The 17,234-nt window shown below is 36.6% G+C and overlaps 1 protein-coding gene across 1 annotated transcript in view; it reads right to left on the minus strand.

The window, feature by feature from the left end:
• Positions 1–17,234, minus strand: part of BRE (brain and reproductive organ-expressed (TNFRSF1A modulator)) — a 334,059-nt gene that overhangs the window by 257,769 nt on the left and 59,056 nt on the right. The window contains exon 5 of the mRNA XM_008571568.1: positions 2,557–2,631. Coding sequence (XP_008569790.1) covers positions 2,557–2,631 — 75 coding nt within the window. The remainder of the gene's footprint in view (positions 1–2,556; positions 2,632–17,234) is intronic.

Below are 17,234 nucleotides of genomic sequence, written 5' to 3' on the forward strand. Positions count from 1 at the left end.
ACGAACAGAAATATTTTTCTAATGAAGTTTTATGTAAATGATTTACCTAACCCTTTGACTCGCCTCAACCAAGAGTAAAATTCAGACTCTGAAGTCAGGCTTCATTTTCAGAATAAATTTCACTCTATCCCATGTAAGAACCATGTGTACTTAGAGTATAATGTTAAGAAATATCATATTACTGAATATTTAATGGCTTTTTCATTCAAATAGCAAAGAATTCTATTAGTGGGTAAAATAGGTACACTTGGTAATATAAACGTATGAATAGATGATGGTTTCATCATAGCATAATGAGACTTCACTGTAGCAAATCATCAGGTATGTAGTCAAACTCCATGCTATCTCAATATTTAAAAGTTCTACTGTACCTTTTATTTCCTTGCAATGGTGAGGTAAAACTACATTGATATTGGTGAAGAGTATCCTAACCCTAGGAATTTGGGAAATTTATTTTATTTTTGGACTTAAAAACTATCATTCATAGGCCTCCTAATTAGGTGAGGAGCATCCAAATGCAAATAATATGTAAAGCAGTTTCTAATGCAAATTTCCTCTGAAGAACATAGCCAAATGTTCCAGGTTATGATACAACAACTTTAGAAACTTAGGGACTGAAAACTCTCAACAGGTATTCTGGTATGCTGATAGGTTTTTGTCTTTGTTTTTTGTTGTTGTTTTGTGTTATACAAGAGTTCCTCCTTTTTATCCTTGTTTTACTCTCTTTGCATGAACTAAAGACCCACAAACACATTAATGTTACAATGTAGGCATTTCACCTGTAGGAGAAAAATCACTTCATAGTAATTTGGGGAACAAAAAAACCCTTACAAATTTGGCAAACTGGTTCCACCTTTTTCTTATTTGACTGGCTAGGATATTAAGAGTATAATATAAAGTTACAACTCTTAAAATAAAAATATGGAAATTTGATATGAAAAGAAAAAAATTCATTTATGAGCCAGCAAATACTTTTTTCCTTTGACACTCAAGAATATCAGCAGAGGCAGTATCAATTTCAAATAAACAGGAAGACTATTCAAACTGATAAGGCCCAATAAATCAAAATAAAGATACTGTAACTGTAAATTGGAGATTAAGGTGATTATATCAACTATGTACTCTCATATACTGTTGGATTTGGTTTTAAATGAGCTGAAAGAGAGTTTTAATTAAAATATATAGAGGGGGTCATTGAGTATGTGTTACAAGGGTTTCTAAGGAGACTGCTTGCTATTCTAATACAGCACAGTATTTGCTGAAACCTAATTAATTATGCTTGGTAATCACAGATCTGATATGTGTATTTTCTACAACAGGGGAAACTGATATAAATTGCTGACCTCCATTCCCACTTGAACTTCACAACTCTTGGATACAGAGTGGAAAACTACTCAACTGGAAACTAAAAATGAAAGTTTAATGAGGCAGAAAAATCCAATGTTTTACTTCAGGAAAAAGAAAATAATTTTCTCCCTTAGATGGAATGCTTTAAAAATATGTTCCCTAATCTTTTCTGTGGTCTATAGTTTATATTCTAACAAACTATACTTCCAATCATTATCAAGATTAATATTTAATATTATTTATTGATTACTACCATATGCAGAGCAGCTTGTAAAAGGATTCTGTCTTCCCTCTAGACAATTATAAATAGTTGCTCTCTGGACAACATCAAATTAGAAAGGCAGAAATTTTTCTTACATTAGACTGAAATTAAATAACTACAAGCTGAAATACAGGGCTGAGGGAAACAAGCCAAACCTTAAATCACAACCAAAATCCTCATTTATGATGAACCTAGGCCTTTGTCTTAAAGCTTCCTTTTCAGAACTAGCTTTCTGGCCCATTTAATTTCTCTCACACTAACCACAGCCTAGTCACTTGGATTCTATCTCTTCTCTGCAAAATATTTACAGACCCTTCCCCAAAGTAGCTGCTCCCCAGGCCACACTTTGCCTCTATCATATTTTAAAGAATGCCATATACACTGGTCTAACCAGATTCTGGATCTCTCCAGGACAGCCCAACTTTGAAGGCACCTGTGTTCAAATGCTGACATAAAGAAAGAAAATAAAGAAATGCCCTTTAGCACAGCATGGTTAATATGCAATCCTACTTAAAAATAGAATGCCTATCAGACTATTCCCAGGAGTCTTTCATCTCAATAAGAGTATTAAATAAAAGTGAGTTTTCCCGAAGTTTAATTTACTTATACTAATTTTATCTTATATGAAAGCTCGTTTCTAAATGACTTTCAAAGTTACTATTTTAGCTTTTAGGTAATAAAATCACTCAATGAATCTTTATGAAATATTTTTAGTAGAATTCATCATCTAAACAAAATGCTGACAAACCAGTCATACAAACATTGAGTTAAATAATTACTTAAAAGCTTATTTAGGGGCTGGCTGGCTCACTCAGTTGGTTAGAGCGTGGTGCTGATATCACCAAGGTCCAGGGTTCAATCCTTGTACCAGTCAGCTACCAAAAACATTTTTAAATACCCCCAAAAAGCTCATTTATATTCTCATTCTGATAATCACATATTTTTACCTTGAGGAGGTATGTGGGAATATTGCTGAAATCCACCGGCAACTTCAAAAGGAAACGAGCTGAAAATTCACCAGTCTGTTGAAAGAATGGTATAATAACAAGATTAAAATCAAAAATAGATTGTGAAGTGACAATTATAGCCAAGGCCACAAGTTCAACCTGTTCAAAATGCAGGCATCTTCAATTTAGATTTCCTAACATTAGGTAAGAAAAGAAGGTCAGAAAAGTAGAGGAAGATCAAAAAGGATTCTTAAATTGTTAGTTATTAAAATACACAATTTGAAATTTTAAAATCTGCATTTTAAATGTACAATAAAATTATAATGCAGTAGTATTACGTTTTTGTTTCTTATGAGTCTGAAAAGAATACATGAAAGTAGGATTTTTTTTAAAAAATCCAGGCAAAAGGAACAGATCTACTCCTTTGATTCATTTGCTTTTATTAAGGCATTCAGACCACTTCACTAATATTTATAACCCACAAGACTGATGACAAGTATCACCATCCTTTACAGTGTGTCTGGAAGTAATTACAAAGGTCAAATTTCTACCCATGTAAAGAGGAGTATATCAGTGGGCACCCTAAATAAGTTTCCAATCTCCTGACAGTCCATTAACATCATTATAGGTTTCATCATAAAAATTGGGATCATAAGGCTGTGTGTGTCCTTTGATGGGAGACTCATAACCAATAAAAACAAAACAAAACAAAAACAAACAAACGAAAATAACATCAATGTACTCTAGTGGTTTACGTACACATAATAACTTATATGTTTTATTAGGTCACTCTATAAAAAAATAAATAAAATAATAAAAAATAAAAATAAAAGAGAAAATTCACATAAAAGATAAAAGTTTCCCTCTCAATTTTTATGATGCAAAAGGCGAGTAATCACATTTCTTTTTCCTTTAGCTTTGCCATAGTCTAGAGGAGGGGTTTTCCAACTTGGCTGTGCAGAGACCTAAGGGTACCAAGCAACCTCTGCAAAGGCAACAAAGATGTGTGCGGAGCTGCTCCTCCCTCTCACTGCAGGCGTACAGCCCAGCTTGGGATTTTGACATAGTGGGTTTCACTATGACATGCCTGAACAAAGAACTCCAGGGATAATCTAGAACTACTTAAAGAGTAGATCTCTATCCCTTTCATATTGTGACTACTAAAGAGCTCACAATATCTTCACTGCCTTCCCCCTTTTAAAAAAAGAGCAGCACAAACTCCCCAAAGCACATCTTTAAACACAGCAAGCACTTACAAATATTTTTTATAGGTGGGTGGATGGACGCACAGAAGCACGCAAGCAACACCTCTTACAGATGATTCCACAACCATCACCATTGCTGTCTACAAACACTGGAGCAGCTGGCTTCAAGGTCCTGGTCCTAATTTTAAAACTCTGACCTAAAACCTTTAAAATGCAGACAGAAATATAAACCTTGAGATCAGAAAATAACAATGATAACCAACATCTGCCTAGTTGTTTGTTGTTTGTTTTACCACTTACAACATCTTTTAACTTACATAAACCTTTGGCTAAGGACAGAGCATTTCATCACCACAGCCGAACCCTGTGACAGAAAAGGCAGAAATGAGAACTGAATGAAGAGAATAAAAACTTAAGCAAGCCAGAAAGAGACACAGAAGCCACTGTACCACTAGGAATGCCAATGGTGAGATACAGGACTGATGCTCAGAGCTAAGCAGCTATTCTCTGTACTGAACGCCATTATGTGCAGGCTACTTACAACCCAACACTTGGGAGAATACTTAAGGGCCACAAATAGTTCATCATGGTGGATGGGAGAAGGTTTGTGAGAGCCCAGTATAATTTTTGCCTTCTGTTATAGTCCAAGATAAGCAGAAAGATGTGGTTTTGGTGTTATGTTAAGCTCCCAGAGGACTCTAAACTAACACACCCTGTTAAATTTGGTTCTTTGGCTCAAGATGCAGCTGGGCTAAACGAGCCTGTATGTAAGTACAAGGGGTCATGCCTTTAAAGGGGTAAGAAGAGGCGATGTATAACAGTATAGAGTTAAATGGGAGCTTACAAGAGGGGCGCCTAGCCCAGTGGGAGTTTGGGGGAGTGGAAAGGAAACCAGAAAAGTCTTTCCTTAGTGCTTTGTACAGTGCTATAGAAAAAGGAACACTCATCATAGTCTACATGTTCCCAACAGCTGTCCCCATTCTCTCTCTCTCTCATATAGTCAATTTTTCAATTTTCCCTCTTTATTCACTCTCTCCTATCAGCATGCAAACATCATTTTTTAAAAAAGTCTTCCTTGACTTCACACCCTTCTTTAGCTCCCATCTCATTTGTTTCACTTTACAAAATAATATCCTGTAAAGAATTAGTCTATATTTGAGGTCCACATTTCCTCTTGTATTATTCTCTCTTAAACCCTCTCCAGTCAGCCTTTCCTGTCCATCATTCCACCCAAACAGCTCATCAAGGTCATCGCCAAATTTGATGGTCATTTCTCAGTCTTTATCTCAGTGTCCTATCACCAACAGTTTGACGCAGCTGATCACTCTTTTCCTGGAACATTCTTCACTTGGTTTCCAGGGTCCCAGTTTCTAGGGTCTTCCTTACGTCACTGGCCCTCCCCCTGGTCTCCTCAACCTCTGAACACTGGAGTACAACCAGACTTAGCTCCAAGACCCTATTTTCTTTATTTGGGTGATCTCATCCAGGCTCATGACTTTAAATAATATGTATATGCTGATGACTCCCAAACTTTATATCTCCACCCCAGATATCTTCCTAATTCAAATGTCATTTATCCAACTACCATGAACAAAAATTCCTGATTTTGTGCTCTTCCTTTGATATATGTTTTTCATTTCAGTAAATGGCAATTCCATTCTTTCAGTTTCTCAGGCCAAAAACCTCAAAAGCATCTCTCTGTCTCATCCCACATTCAAAGTGGCAGTAATCCTCTACCTTCAAAATACATCCTGAGGCCACGGCTGGCCGTGTATCTCAGTTGGTTAAAGTGTGGGGCTGATAATATCAAGGTCCAGGGTTTGGTCCCTGTACCAGCCACCATCAAATCCTGAGTCTAACCATTTCTTAGCACCTTCACAACCACCTGGTCTGAGCACCATTATCTCTAGCCTGGACAACTGCAATTGACTGGAACTGCTTCAGCCCTTGTTTGCCTGCAGTTTATTCTCATCGTCACAACAAGTAGAGTGATCCTTTCAACACATTAGTCAGATTATGATCCTCATTTGCTCAAAACTCTGAAATGGTGGAGATTAAGTTCCTTTATAGAGTAATCGGATAAGGTAACAATTGAGCAAAAATGTGAAAGAGGTGAGGAAGTAAACCATGTGGATCTGGAAGAAAATCATCCCAGGCAAAGAGAACAGCTAGTGTAAAAAGGATTGATGCAGGAGCATGCCTGCATGTTCAGGGAACAGCAAGAAGGTCAGTGTTACTACAGCAAATAAGCACTAATACTGATCAAAGGTCACCTGGAAACTCTCTCCTCCATAGTGAGCAATTTCTAAACCCCTATAGGATATGCAACAATAATTCATAAAATTAGTAAACACTAAAATGGCTACTACATGTATGTAGAACATTTGTTAAGTCATTCCTAGGGATGATGAGATAGGTCTTTAAAAAGTACTATGGGATTCAAAGAGGGGGAACAGTTGGAGAGATGATGATAAACTCAATTCATTTCTTCTTCATTTTCTATTTATAGAGGCAAACCACCTACCAATAAGTAGCCATTTCTATCTACTAGTATAAAATGTCAATCTGTAGGTTAAAATGGCAATTTTAAAACTTTTAGTTTATTAAGCTCAGTGGCTCTCATATACACATTTTTGAAAACAACAGTAAAAAAAAGTGAAATGTAAGATTTTAAAAATTAAGAGAACTCTTGTACATATAAGGTAATAAGAAAGATAATTACATATTTCGCACTTGGACTCATATGAACTGCTAGTTATTTTAGTCTATGAACTGCATTTTAACTATTTTCCCTACTTTAGTTTGTACAATATATTTTTATTCTACCAGCTATTTTAGACCAACATTCTTTTAAAAACTCTCAGATGATCCCTACTTTACCCTTTCTCAAAATGTTGATCCTAGAACTAATATAAATTTGTGTTTACTGGCAACAGGCTGATTTATACTACTAAAGTCATAATAAAAGAAATGTTAGTCCCAGGACTAATAAAAATTTGTGTTTATCAGCAGCAAGCTGATTTACACAACTAAAGTAATAATAAAAGAAACTTAAGACTATGAAGGGAATTTGTTCTACTGGAAACCACAGAAGTACTTTATGATCTGCAATTTTCAAACTCACCATATATTCTTTATTTTGCCATTGAAAGAACAGAGAAAACTTAGGACTTGTTTCTAATGGCCCTGGAGATGTTGGAAAATAAGACTCAAGAATTCAGTTTCCAGTTCTGCCACTGATTTTCCTTGTGATCTATAAGCTAATCTGCCCCTGTGAAACTGATCTTAATGTAAAATTTAAGTTCTAACATTATGTGAGGAGCAAAACACAAGTGAAAAATCCTTGTTCTACCTCAGACAATGACTTTTTCTGTGTTTTTCTATTTGAAGTTCCAACAGTTATTCAAGCAATTTACGGTCACTCTGTTGTAACATCAAAGATTGCTTCCACAGCAATCTTTCCTGTAAGCTGAAAATGAGACATTTAGATGCAGCCAAGTGAACAGAATAATTTGATTTTTTTTTGTCAGTCCTTGGTCAAATCTTCTCTTGGATAGATGTAGAAAATTATCTGACCTATGACTGTTAAAATGTCAGCCTTTCTGCCAACTGCCTTAATGGCAATTTCCCCAGCATTAGCAGTAAATATGTGCATCCTTCCTTTTTTCAAGTTATAGTACGTTGGCAAGTAACTTAAACTAACAAGACTCTGAGTTTTGCCAATTTATTAGGTCTAAGCTTTTCTTCTGGTAATAGCAGCTGTGTCACAGTTTTTTTTTCTCTTGGAAGCGACAGGTAGACATCTTGTGCAGAACAGATTCCAAACTCAGGTTGCTGTGTGAGAGGAAATTTTACTTCCTTTCTTAGAGACATATCTCTTGTCAACAAACAAGGTTTTATCTCAAACTGACTGCTCTTACCATCTACATAGCTAAACACTAAGAAACTCTCGAGAGTGACTATAACTTTAGCTGAGTGACACTCTGCTAAGGATGATTATTCAAATGGACTCTGACAACCAATAAGCCTAAATCTGGAGATTGTTCCTTGGCACATGCGTAAATATATACTACATGTGAAAAGGAAAGTCAAAATTAGTCTAATTAGAATTTTATACTTTACAAAATGCTTCCTAAGATATATAATTTAATTATTCTCAAAACCTTATTCAGTAGATATAATTTATACCTATTTTGGAAATGAGACAATTGAGGTCTTGAACAGTCAAGAAACTTGCCTATGATCATTGAGAGTAATAAAGAGTCACAGGGCTCAACCTCAAGACTCATCCATTCATTACTATGTATTAAAAGCCTAAAATGTGTCAAGCACTGCAAATATACTAAGTAAAAGAGACAGGACCCCTCCCTTTGTGGGGCTTATAGTCTAGTAGTGAGTCAGACATTAATCAAAACAATCACTCCTATAAATTACATCCTGTGATAAATGCTATTAAAGAGCAGAGTGCTCTGAGAGTAAACTTCAGGAAGATATGACCTGTACTGAGTTTAAAGATCTGAGGAAACCTTTAAAAAGCCAAACCAAAAGACCATATGGAAAAGTCAATAATTAATACCGTTCATGAAAATCTGAAGAAGAAAAACGAGAGAAGACTATCTACATCAGATAGTAAAGCATATTATAAAACATAATAATTACACCATAAGACTAATAATAAAACAACAGGCTAATGGAACAGAAAGTAAGTCCAGAAATAAGCCCAATACATTTTGTATATGACTGCTGGTGTTGAGACAACTAGGTAACCATCTAGAAAAAATTAAAACTTAGATTCATAGTTCACATCACATATCAGGATAAAGTCCAAATGGATTAAGAATTTCAGTATAAAAACTAAAACCATAAAGACGAAAACACTGACAAATGTTTTCATAACCATGCAGCAGGGAATGACTTTCTAATATGACTCCAAATTCAGAAGCCATAAAGAAAAAGACTGATAAACTTGACTACCTAAACATAAAAATTTTGTGGATGGCAAAAAAACACCATCAGTAAAGCCAAAAGACAATTGACAAACTGAGGAAAATGTTTTACACCTCTATCACAAAGAGCTAAAGTCCTCAATGAAAAAAAAAGCAGAAAACAGGCAAAGGATATACAGAAAAGAAATACAGGGCTGGTTAGCTCACTTGGGAGAGTGTAGTGTTGATAACACCAAGGTCAAGGGTCTGGATCCCTGGATCCCCTTACAGGCTAGCAATAAAAATAAATAAATAAAAATACACACACATATATAAAAATGACTCTTAAACATATGAAAAGATGCTTAACCTCAATCATAATAGAAGTAATGCAAATTAAAACTAACTGAAATACCATTTTTCACCAGACTGACAGAAATCTATCAGCACTTTAATCCTATCATTGCACTGTCTTCTCACCTCTGTTGTTTTTGTTTTTTTTTTTGTCTTTTTATCTTTTTCCGTGTCCGGCAACGGATCGCAACCCTCAGTGTTGCCCCCGTACCGGACCGGGGACCGGCAACGGGATTGCAACCCTCGGTGCTGCTCCCGCGCCTCGCTCAGTCAGTGAGCGGGAACCGGTCTGTATGTGGGATCCGAACCCTCGGGCAGGAGCGCCGCCGCGCTTCCCAAGCGGCGCACTTATCCAGTGCGCCACCGGGCCGGCCCACACCTCTGTTGTTTTTGATGAGAAGTCAGTGATGACTCAATAACTGTTTGACTGTATACAAAGCATCATTTTTCTTTGGTCACTTAAGATTTTCTCTTTACGTTTGTTTTTCAGTATTTTGACTATGATGTGCCTTGTTTATTTTTTCCTTGCATTTATCCCAGTCGAGGTTTGTTGAGCTTCTTAAATCTGTAAATTTATGTCTTTCACCATATTTGGAAATATATGGTTGTTATCCTTTCCTGCTCTCTTTCTCCTCCCCTGTTCCTCTAGAACTCCATTTACTTGTATATAAATGTTTTGATATTATCCCACAATATTAAGACTCTGCTTTCCCTTCTTCCAAGTATCAGCCCTCATCCAGTATCTGCCTGCTTTGATCTCTCTCCAGTGTTTTCAGGCAGATGGCTTTATATTTTATCCAGAGCTCTCAGTTGCTATTTGTGGAAGGGTTAGGTCAACAGGAGTTACTGGGCTATTAAGAGAAGTACACTTTGACAGAAATCCACAAATACATTATTAATACACTGTTGACAATGCGTTGGAGAAACAACCACTTTCATATATTGCTGCTGGGTTAATAAACTTGTATAAACTTTATGGAGTGCATTTTGGTGATAAAATTATAAACACATGTAATCTTTGATTGAGAAATTCCACTTCTAATTATTTATCTTAAAAACATACCTGAGCACATGCAAACATGACATATATGCAAGACTATTTATTGTACTATCGTATGTAATTGGAAAAGATTGGAAACAAACTTAACATCCAACAGAGCTCAGATTTAATAAGTTATGCTTTGATTATAGAATGTAAAATACACTATTGTAAAAAAAGAATGAAGGAGTTCTCTTTGTGCTTATATGGAAAAAAATTTCTGAGTTTTATTAAGTCAAAAGCAAGGTGTAAAACATTGTACAAAATATTGATAGTCACTCTGTACCCCATAAATATGTATACTCAAAAATAAGTAATTTTTTTAAGAAAGAAAATAACCAAATAATCCACTTAAATAAATAAATAAATAAATAAAATAAACAGTGTACAGTCAGCTCTGTACATATTCGGGGGGGGGGGGAATTCCACAAAGTTCAAAATAGCAAAACTTGAATTTGAATGTCATGCACTGAGTACTACATTGAATCCACATGAATGAAGTGATGTGTAGGCGTTGTATTAGGTATTATACCTAATCTAAAGGTAATTTAAAGTATAAAGGAGAATGTGCACTGGTTATTTGCAAACACTACACCATTTTATATAAGGGACTTGAGCATCTGCAAATTTTGGTAGCTGCCGGGGGATTCTGAAACCAATCCCCCTTGGATACCAAGGAACGAATGTATAATATATGCAGGATCTCTCTATACTATTTTGCAACTTTTTGTGAATTTGTTATTATCTCAAAATAAAAAAGTTTTACAAAATAAAAAATACACCTTAAAAAAAATAAATAACTCTGATCATGCAGGCACATAAGTATCCTTCATTCTGAACATATAAACTTGCATCCCAAGGTATCACCTGTTTTCACGTGTTTAAATAAAACTTAGTGTTTACTAAAAATTATAAAACCAGCATAGACAAGGATTATAATGTTCAAAACTCATAAAAGGAGATGGGTAAAACAATAAGGACAAAGGCAAAGAAACAATAAAAAGTAGGGCTTTTTTTTAAATGTTTACTTTCAAATGGGGAAGTTTGGAGGAAAAAAAGAAAAGCATCTTTGCAGAGAATGGTGAGAATACTGTATTTCCAATTAGCAGGCTCATCTGAAGGCTGTTCAAGCCCTTCTTCACTTCTACGTGGATTTAAAATTTTCCTTCTGCTAGCTGATAGGAAAAGGAAGAGGCATCTCAGGTTTTTAAGAGCCTCACACTTTTAGAGCAGAAATGGAAGGTTAAGAATACAAACATGTGGCAGAGAGAAAAATTCAATGACAACAGTGAAGACCATCCTCTCTAATGGATATAGAACTGCATAATGCAAAGGTATTAAACGATTATGCACAGTCTTAGATTCATTACAGAAAGTATTTATCGGATGGACTACTCAGACCAGAAAAAACAAAATACATGGATTTACATTCAGGCTAGGAAGAATATATTGATTCTTACAATGTTTTATTTAGAGAGTATATTAATTTTCATGTTTTAATTAATAAACATCAATTGATTTCACATAAAAATGTCCTCTCATGCTTCAACATGCCACTAAGACGTAATAGATGTGATTTACAAATCAGTAAGCCAGTCATATAGGTGCCGTGCTTACAATTCTTATTCCCCATTTATGTCATGCCCCTAAGTTTTCCCCAACCATATAACCCACTGACCTCCACTACTGATGGTGCTGTCAATGTTCATCTTCCTTCAGGGCCTAGGTCAGTTCCAGTTCACTGGTAAAGGCTTTCCTCAGTCACTCCATTATTCAGTGACTGGCTCTTCCATGGAACACTTACACAGTTTGTATATTCCATTCGAAATGTAATCTATCCAGTATTGTTATTTCATTTTGAGTCTTCTCAACTGGATTTTAATACCCTCAGAAGCAAAAGTTGTATCTGACCCAAAACCTAGCATAGTAGACTCTCCATAAATGTACTTTAGTCTTATACTGGATTAGCACTATTAAACTGAATCCTGTTGGTTTGGTGCAGCATTCCAGTGCACAAAAATAATATAAAATATTGATTTTTTTGTAATCTTTCATAACAGCTATCTTTTCAAGCTCTGTGCTATCAGAAAAATTGTAATGCATGGCTTGTATGACTTCATTCAAGTCCCCAATAAAACTGTGAAAAGCACAGCCAAAGGAAAAACCCTATGACATTCTACAAGATAACCTGATGGCTGACATCTTTTAGGTGTACCTCTTCCACAGATTTCAAACTACTAAGAAAGGATGTTGGGAAAATGGAACAATTTGGTCAGGCTCCCCTCACCTTGGAGCCAGTTCAGGGTCCTTCAGTAAACATTGTGTGGGTGGAGTGAGTGCACCCGCATGGTGCCGCTTTGGCTGGTGTTTTACTCCCTCTGGTGCCTGACCTGTGCGGCCATGTTTTTCCAGACCTGCAGCTTCCAAGGACCATGTGGCTGATTACCTAGCTCAGAGACTTGAGTGAAGAGGTCTGGTGACCCAGCCTGGTGTGTGAAGGGTTTGTGGCCCAGTCTGTGAATGGGCTTGAGGGGTCTGAGAGCTCCAGACTCAGCCCTAGGTCAACCATCGGCCCAGTCGGTGCAGGATTACCGGCAGGTAAAAGAGCCATGACAACTACCATGGTCACCTAGCGTTACAATTGGCGTTAGAACAGGATTAAGAGCTAGACAACTGGCGCTGTGAGGTTTCCTCACAGTAGCCAGAGGAAGGAACGTACAGTCAGTACTAAGGGCCAATGATCAGACGCTTTCATTGAAAATGATATAATCTAAGTCTATGATATTCACCTTCCTTAAAAGAGTAAAATAAAAGTTTGTCATGACTGTTTCTTTGTTACCCAACTGTTGTACCAACTGACTACTGCATTCTTATTTAAATTTCTGCAAATCAACTACTTAAAGATCTAAGTGTAATTTCTTTTAAAATCTCAAGAATGCTTTCACAGTCTTCTAGAGTATTTCTGCTTCTCCACAATTTCTCAAAGATGATATCTCTGAGAACACATCTTCCAGTTTCTTCAGTACCTGAAACAGTCTGCCCTGGAGCCTACAGAAGGCCTTGCCAATACCTTGACTTTAATCCAGGGAGACCCAACCTGGACTTCTGACTTCCAGAACTATATAATAATATATCTATGTTGTCCTAAGTTACCAAGTTTGTGGTAATTTTTTTACAGCAGCAACAGGAAACTAATACAGACCTCAGTTCAAAAAACCTTGGCTCAAAATCAAGCTCCTTTCTTCCTGCCAGGGTCGTGTGTTTATTGCCAGATTCTTGGTCTGGATTTGAATTCCGTTAACGGGCTGTCTTTTAACATATTCATAAATCCTCATACCAAGCTCTAATTCATTCATCACTCAAGACTCACCTTTCTATCCTGTTTCTTGATCTAGTCTCTGATACTGACTCTTGTGCCTGTATGAGGATACTTCAAAAAGTTTGTGGAAAAATAGAATTTAAAAATAATATGAAGCTTTCCATGAACTTTTTGAAGTATCCTTGTACTTTTACTTCTCTAGTCTTAGCTCTCTCATTTCTACTAGGCCCTCCATAGGCTCTGTCTGCTGTAAGCTTACCTGTAATTTGTCTATCTTGCCTTGTTATGGGATTCTCATTTTCTTTACTTCCCCTGAATCCATAATCATTGCTCTACTGTTTACAAATTACTCAATATCAAATTAAAATAAACTAAGGTAAGTATAACAGTAGTAGGTTTTGTAAGTAAGGAAAGAGATTATGGTAATATTAACAATAATATTAAACAGAAAGTTTTAGAAATACTATAAATATAAACTATCTGCTTTAAATGAATTTAAACTTCTACACACAGATAACTACAACTCAAATACTAGCTAAATCACTGAGTAAAATTTCAAAAATTCTTAGGTCACAAAAGGTGCCATAAAACTGGATTATATTTAAGTTCAGCCATAATATTTAAAAAGGGAATAAGGTGGGAAGGAAAATCCTAAAAACTAAACACCAATTAGTTTGACAGTGATTCCTGCTTCTACTTTAGTGCTGTCAGCACTTAAGACAATAAGGGTTCACCAAGAAGAAGTCATGCCAAATTAACCTAACATCCTTTTTCAAGAGGACCGTTAAGTAAATTATTTAATAAAGGAAATGCTGGGGACAGAAGATAAATTAAGTTCAACAAAGTTTTCCTTACTAGCCATGTGAACAGATTAAAGTTTCAAAATAATCAATAGTTTAAAACTTTGAACTGTGCACAGTTGGTGGGAATGTAAAATGGTGCAGCCATCATGGAAAACAGTACGGTGGCTCCTCAAAAAATTAAAAATAGAATTACCATATGATCAAGCAATTCCACTTTTAGGTATATATCCAAAAGAATTCAAAGCAGGATCTCAAAGAGATATTTGCACACCTATGTTCATTGCAGCCTTACTCACAATAGCCAAGAGGTAGAAGCAACCCAAATGTCTACCAAGGGATGAATGAAAAAACAAAACGTGGAAAATACATACAATGGAATACTATGAAGCCTTAAAAAAGAAGGGAATCCTGTCACATGCTACAACATGAATGAACCTTGAAGACATTATGTTAAGTGAAATAAGCCAGTCACAAATGAACAAATACTATATTACTCCACTCATATACAGTATCTAAAAAAGTCGAAATCATAGAAACATAAAGTAGAAAGGAGGCTGCCAAGGGGGTGGTGCAGTGGAGGAGAAGGAATTAGTGTTAAATAGATATAAACTTTCAGTTTTGCAAGATGAAAAAGTTCTAGAGATCTGTTGCACAACAACGTGAATATACTTAGCACTATTGAACTGTACACTTGAAAATGATAAAGATGGAAAATTTAATGTTATGTGTCTTGTACTACAATACAAATAGCACAGAGAAAAGTACCTAAACTTATTCTATGCCTAACTGGAGTTTACTAATTAATTCATTCAACAAACGTGTATGTAATGGCAATGATGTAACAGGCACTGTACCAGGTGTTTGCGATCTACAGTGAACAAAACAAAGATCTTTGTCCTCATGAATTTTACATTCCAATGGGAGACAGACAATAAACATAATAAAGCAGTGCGGCAGGCTCCCTCTAAGTGGCTCCCAATGATCCCTCCCCAACATTCACACTTCTAGGTATTTCCTCCCCTGTGTGTGGGCTGTACCTAACAAGCAGAATAGAGCAAAAGTGATGGGATGTCACTTCTGAGATTAGTTTATAAAAGGCTGTGACTTCTGTCTTGCTCACACACTCTCTCTTGCTCTCTCCTATTTGCGTGCTCTGCTGAGGCCAGCTGCCATCTTATGAGCTGCCCTGTGGAGAGACAAAGAGTTGAAGGTAGCCTCCAGACAACAACCAGCACCTAACTGAGGCCCTCAGTTCAACAGCCCACAAAGTATTGAATTGTGCCAACAACCATATGAATGAACATACAATGAATCCATTTCCAGTCGAGCCTTGAGATGACTGCAGTCCTGGACAACACTTTGAGTGCAGCCTGTGAGAGAACCTGAAGCAGTGAGTCCACACAGATTCCTGACAAACAAAAACTATGATAAAAAAAAAAAAAAACATTGTTGGGGCCGGCCTGGTGGCGCACTGCTAAAGTGCACCGCTTGGGAGCGCGGTGGCGCTCCCGCCGAGGGTTCGGATCCCACATACAGACCGGCCGCTCACTGGCTGAGCGAGGTGCGGGCGCGGCACCGAGGGTTGCGATCCCGTTGCCAGTCCCGGTCCGGTACGGGCGCGACACTGAGGGTTGCGATCTGTTGCCGGTCATGAAAAAAAGACAAAAAGGGAAAAAAAAAAAAAAACATTGTTGTTTTAAGCCACTAAGTCCTAGAATGATTATTTTACACAGCAACATTTAACTGATACATTAATTATATGGTATGTTAAAAGGAGATGCCAAAAGAAAAAAAAATGGAGGGCGGGGGAAAGATTTGGGGACAGGTTACAAATGTGAGTTACAACTTTAAAAAGAGGTATTACAAAGACTGGCACATGAATGTTTATAGCAGCATTATTCATAAAAGTCAAAAAGTGGAAACAACTCAAATGTACATCAATTGGTGAATGGGAAAAAAAATTGGTATGTCTAGCCAATGGAGTATTATTCAGACATGAAAAATGAAGTACTGATACATGGTAAAACATGGATGAATCTCAAACATATTATGTGAAGTGAAAGAAGCAAGTCACAAAAGACCACATGCTGTATGAGTCCATTATGTGAAATGTTCAAAAACGAAACTCTATAGAGACAGAAAGTAGTTTCGTGGTTGCATGGGGCTGGAGGTGGGAACAGGATTAACTGTAAATGGGAATGAGGGATTTTACTGGGGTGATGTAACCACTCTAAAACTGGATTATGGTTTTATCTCATGGTGGTTGTTCAAATTGGCAAATTTTACTAAGAATCATTGCATTGTACACTTAAAAACAGGTGAATTTACATTACATAAATTATACCTCAAAAAAGTTGTTTAAAAAAAATTGCAGAGGTTAACAGTACATCATTGAAAACACAACATTAGTAGAACTTTGAAGGAGCCATGAAAATATTTGGGGAAACACACCAAACAACAGGAGAGCTAATGCAAAGACCCTAGGGCAGGAGAATACCTGATGTTTCTGCAGAAGAGTAAGGGTGCCAGTGTGGCTGGAGTTGAATTTGAAAAAGGCAGGCAGAAGATGAACTGAGAGAAGTAATGACAGATGAAGGATGGTGGTAATAGGAAACACAGTGAGCTTTTCACACCACTGGAAGGACTTTGGCTTTTACCATGACAGAAAAAATAAATAAATAAATAAATAAAAAGATGTATATGAAGGTTCTGAGCAGAGGAGTGATAAGATCTGTCTTTGCATTAAGTATAAAGGGATCCACATAAGCTAGGTGCCTCCAGAGTTACTGACCTTTCTTTCTGACTAGCATACTGAAGAAGTCTCTCATTGAAAGGAAGGAGAAACTAGTTAGTGTCTCAAAATATGGCCTGCAAGCCACCTGTATCAGAACCTCCAGGGGGCTTGTAACACATGCAGATCCTCAGGTTCCACCCCTGATTCTGAATATCTGGGGCTGGGGATGAGACTCTGAATTTTACAAACTTCCCAGGCAGTATCTTTGAGAAACACAATGAACCAGATAAACATTAAGG

This window comes from Galeopterus variegatus, unplaced genomic scaffold, assembly GCF_000696425.1.
Source record: "Galeopterus variegatus unplaced genomic scaffold, G_variegatus-3.0.2 Scaffold704, whole genome shotgun sequence".
Taxonomy (NCBI): domain Eukaryota; kingdom Metazoa; phylum Chordata; class Mammalia; order Dermoptera; family Cynocephalidae; genus Galeopterus; species Galeopterus variegatus.